Source organism: Scomber japonicus, chromosome 24 (genome assembly GCF_027409825.1).
Source record: "Scomber japonicus isolate fScoJap1 chromosome 24, fScoJap1.pri, whole genome shotgun sequence".
NCBI classification, from domain to species: Eukaryota; Metazoa; Chordata; class Actinopteri; order Scombriformes; family Scombridae; genus Scomber; species Scomber japonicus.
In genome coordinates, this window is record NC_070601.1 from 13,621,727 (window position 1) to 13,634,014 (window position 12,288).

Genomic DNA, 12,288 nt, shown 5'->3' on the forward strand with positions numbered 1-12,288 from the left:
GGGATATGCATTCAGGCTTATATCAGTCCCTGTAAAAAAAAATATAATCCATTTGAATACCTATGCAGACAATAGGACTGTTAGACTAATTGATGCCGTGCCCATAAGTGAATGGAGGTATTAGTCTGACCCTTAGGTGTTTCATATGGGGGGGAAAAACTAAAAAAAACATCCTGCTTGCAACATCTTCATTTCCTCACAATAATGAAGGTAAAGTAATGAATGGTTTTATTATAATTACATTTTGGTTGTTTCATTATTGCAGAAATAGGAGAACAGCTTGGCAACTAAACGCAACTCATCTCAAGAGAGGATTTGTGTGTATGTGTGTGTGTGTAAGTGTGTCTTCTTTAGGGTATTGTTTTAAATTTTCTTCATGATTGTGTTGAATTTGTAACAGTGTGACTAAACCATAAAAGAAAATCTAGTTTTCCTAATGGAATATAAGCAGAGGTGATGTGCAATTACAAATCTCCACCTGTGATTGACAACATTACTGTATGTCAGATAAATGATGACTCCACGTCGTCACCCATAATGGAAACGCCACAGAGGTTAAATGAGGCCTATTAATTGGGTAACCCACTTTAACCCCTTTTCGCCTCCCTCCGCCCCTAAGCATCGCCGTTATCTCCTGTGATCTGATCTACGGCGGTTTCTCCGTTCCAACAACATGGAAGCGCCGCCGTGCACTGCAGCAGCTCTCTCTCTCTCTCTCTCCTCTTCCTGCCTCATTAGCATGCCGCTCAGGGATCTGCCCATTCATAAAAGGGCTGTCGTGGAGTGGGCCAGGCATCTGTAAAAAGGGACAAAAAAAACCCTCTCCAAGGTCAGCGTTCTCGAGCGGCGCAGGAAGGCACAATGGCAGAAATCACACGAGAGGCGCTTCCGTGTGCAACCTAGATGGGTGAACAATGCAACGCGCTGTCAACATTCTGTCGTCATTAATGCACACGAGGCTCTGAGACACAAACACGCATACACACACACACACACAGAGGATCGGCTGATATGACTAAAAAGCAGCAATTTTTTTTTTTTAAAGTAGGTGATCACAGGACGTCCACACAGATGAGATAACCCACATCAAGACCCTGATATAACTGACAGATTTTTAAGGGATGACAGAGTGTGTGTGTGTGTATCTACGTCTCGTTGTCAAGTAGGAGGCACTGTGGGATGAGCGAGAGAGCAAATCAAAGCTACAGAGGTACCCGTATGTGAGCCACTTCCATCCAGCCAGCCATCATAATAATCACTGCTGGTTTTCTGATGCACAAAAAAAACACTGAAACATAAAGAAGACATCACGAAATCAGAAGTGAACCCCGCCGAGACCATATACAATGATGTATCTGCATGCCAATATCAGCCCTCGATTGATGAAAGGATAACAGGTCTTATCCCTCTGATGTGATGGATACGTTGCAGTTTGATTGATTGCATATTTAGTTTGGGAGCCGGTCGATACCAGAGATATGGGCTGTCTTTGAAAAGCTAAATTGACTTAAAAATCTTTTTTTTTTCCCCATTATCAGATTCATCCTAATTGGATCAGCATGCCTGTATAACTTATTACCACTCTTATTAATAGTGGTGTTCATTTCAATGGGACAATGGTGGTGGCTCATCATTGCTCAAATTTGAAGGATAAAAACTTGAATCTCTGGCTGTTATTTGAATGAAAATGGTCAAATTAGATGAATGAATAGGATTGGAAGATATGGAGAAAATCCTCTATCACTATGTAATTATGTCGCAATAATGACATGTACTGTGGATTTTTTTTTTTTTTTTTTTTTAATCGGGAAATAATGGAAAATTCTAACAGGCATGACATTGCATAAAAGTACATCATCACATTGATACAAAAATAATTAAAAACTCCTAAATGTCTTAACTATGTTCACAGGCTAGCTATTAACTGTGTCGGTGTGCTGTATGGAGCTTAGCAGGTAGCATCCAGAGATCACTGTTATTACTTAAAACAACCAATCAAAATATTAAATGAGCTGAAAGACACTGAAACACTTGATAGAACTGAGCAGAACCTGCAACTCATGATAGCTACTTTTATTAGACGATATATTGTCTCAGAAATTATCGCGATAAACGATATTATTGTCATTTGAAGATTTTATACTACTAGTATAATAATGTAAGGGGGGGTGGGGGGTGGGATTGGAGAGTGTCATTATGGTTGAGGACAGAGTTATTTGCCTTTAATTCTTCTGCAGTCTCCACTCAGGAGGTACACAGTGAGGAATGGAGGACACTACTAGCTTAGCCAATGTGACATGAATAGCCTCTTAGCTGCTAATGTGAAGTGTGGCAATATTGAGGTAAAAAAAATGATAAAGGTCATGTCCATGTATCATAGGATATTGTGACAGGCCTATGGGATTTGTCTATGCCACATATGCAGGTAAAACTTTTGTTCAAACTTCTACTTTTAGCAAGGAGATCATGCCCAGGCTTCCTACTGTGAATCAATGGCATGGGGAGATATTCAAAGTTATACCCATGGAGAGACTGAGTGAAGTCCTGAAGGACAATGAATGTTCCTTTTTATAGACTGTGACTGGCAACCCTTTCCCATTCCAGAACATCCTGTGTGTATGTGCTGATCTATGATGTGATATGTTAATACCATACTGTCAATTACAAAAACATATTGATACAGCAGCTTTAAGGAATAGCTACCAAGGTACAAACACTATTGTAGAATTCCTTGTTAACAATAAGATAATTGATTAATAATCATTTAAAGAGCAAAAACACTATACATTATCTGAGGATTTGCTGCTTTTCACTATTTTATATGACTGTAAACTGAATATCTTTGAGTTTTGAAGTCTTGGTTGGACGAAAGAAGTTATTAGGCGATGTCAGGTTGGACAATAAATCAGATTAATCATACAAATAAGTGAAAGAGTGATAGTGATAGATAATGAAGCTAATCATCAGCAGTATTTCTATGATGTATAGATTTATCTGACAAACATTAGGACGCAGTTATTTAAAGTGAGATTTGGTTAAAACGCCTGATTTATTTTTTCCCCCAACGTGGAGCCGAAGCCTCAGAGGAAACACATTTCTTCACAAGTCTCCATCTGTGTTTAGAGTTGGTTTCCGGGCCCCCTCCTCCACCCAATGTGAGAACTGATATCCTTGTCATTTACACATCATTTACTGCAGAATTGCATAATCGTCCGTACTGTATGTAGAGAGATATAACAGATGAAGAGAGCATCCCTCCTTCTAAATATCACACGCTTACTCCTGGGGTCTCAAGGCGCGATGGAGACACGGGTTCAAATAACACGATGATGTCTTCACCGAGCTCTGCCCTATTTTGGCTGAAGGATCTGCCCGCTATCAAATGAAGGACAAGTAAACGTGAAGGGCTCGGGGTGCCAATCAATAAGGATCAACCTCTTGGTATCTCTGCCACCTCGTCCCCCAGGCCCCCGAAAGAGCTCAGATCAATGCAGATGTGTGCGGTTGACAAGGATCTAAAGAGGGAGGACGCTGTGGACGCTGTCCTCCTTTCCACTTGCGCACAACACCGGCTAAGATTAGACATTCAATTGGACCTGAACGGTGGGGGGGTGGAGGGTGACGAGGAGGAGGAGGAGGAGACGCTTGTGTGCACAGAGCTCTCTCTCAGTGCAAGTTATTTGACATCATAGCAGTGATGTGGAGTAGTCGTACACAAGCAGCAGAAACAGGATTGGTAACAGCAGAGAGGGAGTTTACAGTGTTAGAAGAAGGAAGAAGTAATAATTAAAGTAGTGGTAGACACAATTAGAGCTGTCCACTTCCAGAAACTGTGTAATTACTCGGGCCAGGTGCTGCGAGTTCCCGTCTTTCCGATTCGCAAATGAGTGAAATTACCAGGGAGGAACTGAGGTGAGACAGCTGTGGAGTCAATTCACTATTTTTCAGTGTGAGGAAGTGGTAGAAAAAGCTGATGATGTTCTGTTTTTCTATCTCATGATGCAGTCATATCAGATGGGGGACGTTTTAGCTTCTGAGTGGGAATGATCCGTCTAATCCAGGAATGTCCAAATGATTCCATAAAGCAGGGGTGTCAAACATGCGGCCCGTGGGACAGATACGGCCCGCCGAGGGGTACAATCTGGCCCACTTGCCATCCAGTGCTCTTTTCCTTTCTTCCACCTGTCCATCCTACCTTCCTTAATTCCTTTCTTCGTTCCTTCCTTCCTTTCTTCCTTCTGTCCTTCTATCCATCTGGCCGTCCTTCCTTTCTTCCTTCTGTCCTTCCTTCCATCTGTCTTTCCCTCCATTCTTCCTGCTGTCCTTCTTTCCTTTCTTCCATCTGTTCTTCCTTCCATTCTTCCTTCTGTTTCCTTCCATCTGTCCTTCCTTCCTTTCTCCCTTCCTTCCTTCTGTCTGTCCGTCCTTCACTGTCTCTCTTTCCTACCTTTCTTCCCTCTTTCCTTTTGTCTGTCCATCTTTCCTTCCTTCCCTTCTTATTTCCTTCCTTTCTTTCTTCCTTCATTCCCTCCCTCCATCTTTTTAATGATCCGGCCCACATGAGATCAAATTTGTGTGTATGTGGCCCTTGAATGAAAATGAGTTTGACGCCTCTGCCATAAAGGAACATGTGGCTGCAGGTTTTCATTCCAACTAAGCAGGAGAACACCAGGCTCCACTCATTTAATCAACTAGTTTCCAGACAGCTGATCGGTCAAATCGTGTGTGCTCTCGATTGATTGGAAGAGAAAAACTAATGATCTGTGGTAAAGTACAAGCTTTTAAACAACATGGAACTTCAAGATGATGTCAAAATGCATGTGTTGCCTATCATTCCAGCTCCTACTGGTGCTTTAATAGAACATACAGTAGTAAGAAACTAATGAGTAAATAATCTAATTACCACAAACTAATTGCTACATGACATTTCAGTTTAGGGGCCAAGAAGGCAGATGCCCAGTTGGTAAAAAAAAAACCCCAACATGGCATCATTTTGAAACAATTAGTCAGTTAATCTATCAGCTGATTGGCAGGAAATGAATCAACAACTGTGATAATTCATCTTTATAGTCGTCTTTTCAAAAATTCACTCGTTCCAGCTTCTCATAATGGATTTGCGTCTTTTCTCTGACTATTCTAGTAAATGAGGATAATTGTCATCTGAGCTTTATTGAATTCTGATGAGCATTTTTACGCTATTTCACCACATCTTTCAGATTCTAATTAACTGATGAGTTGATAATGAAAATTTGGTTGCAGCTCTAATTATTTGATCATTAGCAGGTTTGCTTTCAAGGTATCCTCCAACTGATTTAAATGTGAATATTTGAGGTTTTCTTTCAATTTTTATGATCAGAAACTGAATATTTATGTTGTCTTTTTTTTGTTGTTTGGACAAAATCTGGGAATCTGGGAAGTTGTGATTGGAATTTTTCAAAATAGTCATTTTATAGACAATTCAAGGATTAAGCAGGAAAATACACTGTAATTTAGTCAATAGTGAACATTTAGCCTTTAAATTAGACGTATAACCCTTTATAGAGCACTCATTGAAACACTTGGAGATTCACTATATAACATAAAAACTGCACTGTAGCCTTTTAGCATGGGCATCATATTTGTATCTTGGTTACTCATGACTGAAAGCTCATAAATTTCGCCTACTTCAGCGCTCTGAAGTGAAAAGGTGTCAAATTTGAAGACATTGACAGTTTCTAATTATCATGAATGAAGCATAGTGAAGCCCAAAAATCCAATAACTCAAAAAAGGAGTTTACCTTTAGTGCACCTGCATTAGATATTCTACCTTTGTTTGCTCAGAAATGCTTCAATGTGAAAAGACCTGAATAAGTAAGTTAATGCACTGCAGACTTTTTGGCATCACAGATAGGAAACATTACATAAGGTGGATATAGTGCTACTGTGACACCGCTAGAGAGATTTTGGTTCACACTCTGGATTAAAAAAAACAACAAACCAAAAAAAAAAAAAAAAAAACTTGGAAAACACTGCTTCTCATGCTCAGGTTTAAATGTTGGGAAAGCGGCGGGTCCCTGCTGTCAAGATGAATGGCGGTTTTTCAGAGGAGTCAGATGATGGAGGATCCCATTGTGACGGAACAGCACACCGGCCGTGTCCGCCGTGTGATGTTTCACCTCAGGCTATAGGAATCAAAGCACCACCTGCGGACCACAGAAGCCACTCCTGCACAACAACAACAACAAAAAAACACACACGCTCCTCTCTCCGTGTCAAACACCCTCACTTGAAATGTCAGAGATCTTCCTCCGGCTGTGAGAAACCAAACTCTCTCTCTCTCTCTCTCTTTCTCTCTGTCTCTCTCTCTACGCCTGCTGTTAAAAGAGACAATGAGGCAGTGTTTGTTAAATTTCTTTTTTAGCTCGGCGTATAACAAGACATATTTACAGAGATTACATATGCATCTGTCTGAGCCCCGGCGCACCACATCCACTCACTGGCTTCCCCTCTAAGGCAGGTAACCATTAACTCAACGAGAGCTTGACATTAGCGTTTGAGTCACTCTGCTCTTTTCTGTAACGCCGCGAAAAAGAAAAAAAAAATGTGCGTACACAAGACTGGAGCAAACCTGTAATCATGAAGGTGACAAAGAGAGGGGGGGGGGTCATTGTTAAAAGAAATTAGCAGGTTGACTAAATGACTGTTTTCCCTAGAAATGCCAAGAGGTGAGGCCTGGAGGACGTGGAGACTGCAGCGAGGCTCGACTTGAGAGTGCCACCGATCAGGAGAAAAGGCGGGAGAGGGATCGGGTAAGTATGGAGAGTTGTGTGTGACTGCCATTGTGTGGTGTGTGTGTGTGTGTGTGTGTGTGTGTGTGGCAGGGGTGTCCAAACTATTCCACAAAGGGGCCATGTGGCTGCAGGTTTTCATTCCAACCAAGCAGGAGCACACCAGACTTGATTCATTTAATCAGCTGATCTCAGTCTTCAAACAGCTGATTGGTCAAATGGTGTGCTCTTGATTGGTTGGAACTAAAAACCTGCAGTCACATGACCCTTTGTGGAATAGTTTGGACATGCCTGGTGTATGGATATGGACCTGTCTCGTTGATTAATGGTTAGTATTATTGATTATCTGTCTACTTTGGATTATTATATGGTGGTATAATGTGCCAAGAGACCACCATGCATGTCATACTGAACTAATGGGGGGGTGACATTCTTTTCTTGTCTACATTTGTGTCATTTTATATTTCTTTTTCATCTTTCTAGTGTGTTTTTCCCCATATATTGCTACTTTCTTCCTTTTTATTTCATCTTTTTTGTTGGATTGTATTTTTGTCTAATACTGTGGGTTTATATAACTGCATTGTTTTTCTCTGTGTTAATTATTGTGCACCTCAGGAAGAGTAGCAGTTGCCCAGTACAATAGCTAATGGGGGGATCCTAATAAACAAAACCAAAATAACTTGTGTAGCATCTGTGCATATTTTAAACCCACCAACTGATCTAACCTCCAAGTAAGACTTTAAAGTAGCTTAGGGCAAAGCTTTACCAACTCACAATACTGATATGCAGAGTGTATTTAGATGGGATAGAAAACGTTCAACTAAAAAAGAGGATTCATGTCAAATATCCAGAGAGCAGATGGTCTTTAAAAATAAGCAACCCCTGAGTGGAGTTGTGAAGGTTACTTTGGAAATGTAATAGAATACAGATGACTAGTTACTCTATTGTAAATGTAATAAGTAATGTAACTATTTCAATGACTTCATCAAAGTAATGACTTTTCTAATTCCAGCTGTTTTTCATGGATACTGACATGATTTATAAAGGAGATCATTTCTTATAAAGCAACATTTATCTCTCATTAGTTCATGTAGATCTTGGAATATAAAATAAAGATATTTAATCAACATCTTCATAAGACACTGTCATTATTTTTCTCAGTAACTGTAACAGATTATTTTCTAATTAAACTACATGTAACTAGTCTGTGACATAAATTAAAATACAGCTGTCTCCTGTGTGTGTGAGCATGTGTGTGTGTTTGTGTTTACATAAGTGAGAGTAAAGGTCTACAACCATATGAGTGCTAGTATTGTCCGGCCTAAAAAAGTCAGTGTTGTCTCTGCCCGGGATTAAGACACCCAACAGCAAAGACAAAAGGAAGAGGATATAAAATAACACACACACACACACACACACACACACACACACACACACACACACACACACAGAGAGAGAAAGGGGATTTGTTTTTATGTGTGTTTCCCATGTCTAAATGTAATCTAGCTTTGCAAACTAGGCCCGGCTCATGAGCAATGTAAATCTAAAATGCATTGGATTCTGTCTAAAACAAGCAGATGGCCTGATTAGATTCGCGCTTTTGACGCCTGTGCTCGTCGCTCTGCCACTGGCTGGGTGAATGGAGGCCATCTGGGATTGGCCGGGGCTTCTGTGAATGGAGCGGGGATGGAGAAGGGGAGAGAGAGTGAGAGAGAGAGAGAGAGCTGGAGCTGCCATTCAGCACCATGGACAGCTCCGAGCAGCCGTGTGGAGCTCTCCGTGGTGCTGAATGCTGCTTTTTTTGATGGCTCAGCGTACCTCTCTCACACACACACACACATACACACATACACACACACAACACTAACCAAGGCCTTCATGTTTCCCAGACACCCATTACAACCCTGCTATGACCCCACCTTTGACTATCATGAGCTGGTAAACAGTGCGTAGCAATCAAACAAGGGCAAACACGCCTTCCGCCACATTAGGCAAGGAAACTACCTCTTGACTTTATTGAAAGGCTCTCGATATGGAGTGGTGCAGCCATGATGAACACCTGGCGTGACTGCGACAGCACACACAAGACACACATAGGCTCCCAGGGGTGTTTGCATATGCTGACATCCTCCTTAAAGCCTGTTATAATGTTATAAAGGCAAAAACTGAGGCCTAATCAAGTAGATTGTGACCTGAAGAGGAGCCAGGCATGTCCTCAATGTCAAAGAATAAGAGTGTGAACTGTACAGGTGTGGGAGGGGGGTGAGGGGATAAGAGGGGGGGGGGGGAGGGGGGGGAGCACAGAAGCAGATGTGGATGCTGAAAGAAAGCATTAAAAAAAAAACAGTAGCAGGGCCTCCATCTGCACATTAGCATGGGGCCTAAAAACACAATGAGGGAGATGAATGAACATGAGGCCTGGAGCCGGGAGTCTCCTTGAATCTGTCATCCGTCTCCATGACGACAGGAGGAGGAGGAGGAGGAGGAGGTGGTGGTGGAAGAGGAGGAGGAGGATGAGAAGAAAGAGGAGGAGGACCAAAAAAACTGGCATGTATCCGAGCCCAAATCAACAGATGGCCACCACTTCACCATCACCCCCCTAAAACACTATCCCACCCCCCTTTTTAACCAACTCCCCCCCTCCCCCCACCCGCCTTTTTTTTTTTTTTATTCCCTCCTCAAATGCAGCCCCTACCTTGCACTGCTCCATGCACGTCCTCACTGAATATGCCCCCGGCTCATATTTCTGTGTGAGGAGCTCAAAGTCCTCGTATTTCTCCTGGGCGTGCAGGTCGTAGCGCTGGTACGCCTGGACGCAGTAGACGCATCTGGTCTCGTCGCCATCGCCGAGCACGTCGAGGCTGCAGTTCAAATTGTCCGGACTCGTCGACCCGTTAAACAAATCCAGCAGAGAGTGGGAGTTACAAAAGGAAAGGTACAAATCGCTCATATTTACAGCCCGCGTCCCCTCTTTGTTGGAAAGGCCCTTGCACAAATGCTCGGCATTTGCGTAAGTAAAGCAGTTCTTAGATAAACTATCCTGGTGGCAAGTTTCAAGCTGCCACAAATGTTGGGTAGAGTTTCCTATAAAAATAGCATCTGGTTTTCCACTGAGGCTGCTGTGTGCTGAGTGGGTCTGGGGTGAGAGGGGGTGGTGTTGGGAGGAGGGTGCGAACTTATCCCGGGTCCGGGCCAGTGTGGCCTCGGCGCAGAACCACAGGTGATCAGAGAGGAGGATGGTTAAGAACAAGAGGGATGCCAAGGACAGTCGCCATCTCTGCGCCCTCTCTGAGTCGGTGAATGGCTTTTGGTTGTCGCGGGGGGGCTCTAGCCAGATTTGGAAGCCGTCGTCATCTTCTTGCTGCCAACACGTCCCAGCACCCCTGGTCATATTTTGGGAACCGGCCGACTCCACCGTGGGGGCTCCTCTGCCGCAACAGTCATTGATCGCGTTTTCCTCCCCTCAAGTATCGGGTGGTGGGTTGTCACCGGCGTGCCTTTGCTATTAGCGGTAATTCCCATTCAAATGAGCGTGGGCCGGGTGGGAAATTAGACGCTGGTGACCACGGGCCGCATCCTCCATGGCTGACCGGTGAAGCCGCTGTCCTCCCCGTCCGCCCCGTAGCCTCGACTCCCGTTTTTTTTTTTTTTTTAGAAACACTCACCGACGCGTTTTACGTTTTCCCCCGGCCTCGGTCGTGCAGGGACAAAGGCGGTATCTTCTTCCAACATGGCGAAGCTTGTGTGTGTCTTTGTGTCGGGGGATGGGGGCCTACAGCCTGTAACAGACCTCTTCTCTTTTTCAAGCCCTCGCCGTCTTCATGTCGCTGCCGTTGTCAAGTTGCCGCCATGTTCACCGAGAGACGGTGTGTGTATGCAGGAAGCTGCGTCAAGCTCACAACAATAACATACGGTATTTCCGGTTGTAGAGTACAAAATAAAAGAAACACACATAATGTGATTTGAAAAGCTTGTTTTTCTCTCGTGCGTGTGTTCTGTTATTCAGGCCACTGGTTCTCAAAGTGTGGCTCGGGGACCTCCAGGGGTCGAGATTCTGGGGTCCACTTAAATTCCATCCATAATGAACACAATAATAATGATAATAATAATGATAATAATAATAATAAACTTTATTTATAGAGCACTTTTCATGCAGAAAAATACAATATACATTCAGTAAAAATAATAACAATGATAGAAAATGTCAATATTTTGGTCGTGTGTTTCATACACTCATCTAAAAGCAACAATCTTATTAAATGTGAGTCTGTGGTCTCATTTGTGGCAATTTGGGGGTTCCTGATGTGGAAAAGGTTTAGGAACCCGAATCTAGGCCATTGCTTCCTTTTTGGTGTGTGATGCATTCAAATAAAGATGTGACTATTTGATTTGATCTCATCACAGGTTTTATATGATCATTTCATTTGAAGGACTGAGCTCTAAGGTGGTGAAAGTAAGCAGTAGTTCACAGCAGGAAACTACAGCAAAAGTCAATAAAAAATAAACATGTATGTAAGCTCTATTATTACCCTCCGTCTGGACCCCCAAGTAGGAGCAGGTTATTTTGGCAATACTGTTAAGGTCCCACAGAAGCTGAGCACAGCTATTCTAGCTAAACAAATTGTTATCTTGAGATCACAACTTAATTCATCAACGATGATTTATCACAACATTTATCACAGGTCGAGTTCATTCTCATTTGTTCATTCCTGTCTTCTACCTCACATGGATAACTCAACTATTTAGATGAAGCACAAGAAGCCTTCAAATCTGTCATATGTTGGTTCTGATTCACTCTTTCCACCACACTTTCCTTTCCCTCATTAAATCTAATAAAATGAAAATGCTTAAATTTGGTATAATGTCTGTAGGTTTAGTACTTCACGTACACGAAACATCCAATCATATTATGACAAGGAGTTCAGAGATCAATCTGCCATATGTCTGTGACACAGGTGTCATTAATAAAGATGCTGTGACTCCTTCATCTGACGTGTTCAGTTTAAATCAGTTGCTGGCACTCCTGATCTCTGATTAACATTTTAAGTAATAAGAGGAAACAAGCTCTTGTTTTCTTATAATAATAAGTTGAATATCTTGTCATCTTGAGATAACAATGCTTGTTTTCTCCAGATAAGGAAATAATTAACTTCTGATGACGAGATAACGGCATTTAAAAAACAATATGTGCAAGCACGGCTGTTTTTCACTTCCTGGTTGTTAAATCGGAGCTGTTTGTCTTGATAAAACAGAACAGCAGCAAAATTATAAAATAGAAAAGAAATTTCATGTCAAATTTGTTGAAATGAACGTGTTATGAAGGAAAAAACGTATTTAATTTTGAAGCTCAAATTGGCCAACTTCCGGTATTGTACTGCTCTCTTGTTGCTCACTTGACCAAACTTCTCCATCTCTGACGTTATGCCGCATCCCTCAGGTCACTCAGATGCATCAAGTCAGACCCAGTCAGCTGAAGTTTCCTCAGTAATATGATCACTGGGATTTCATCATAAACAACCTC

The 12,288-nt window shown here is 42.3% G+C and overlaps 1 protein-coding gene across 1 annotated transcript in view; it reads right to left on the reverse strand.

Moving 5' to 3' along the window:
* Nucleotides 1–10,158, reverse strand: part of LOC128354070 (NALCN channel auxiliary factor 1-like) — a 30,681-nt gene extending 20,523 nt beyond the window's left edge. Inside the window, exon 1 of the mRNA XM_053314314.1 lies at nucleotides 9,463–10,158. Within this exon, the coding sequence (XP_053170289.1) occupies nucleotides 9,463–10,158 (696 nt within the window). The remainder of the gene's footprint in view (nucleotides 1–9,462) is intronic.
* Nucleotides 10,159–12,288: the final 2,130 nt, after the last annotated feature.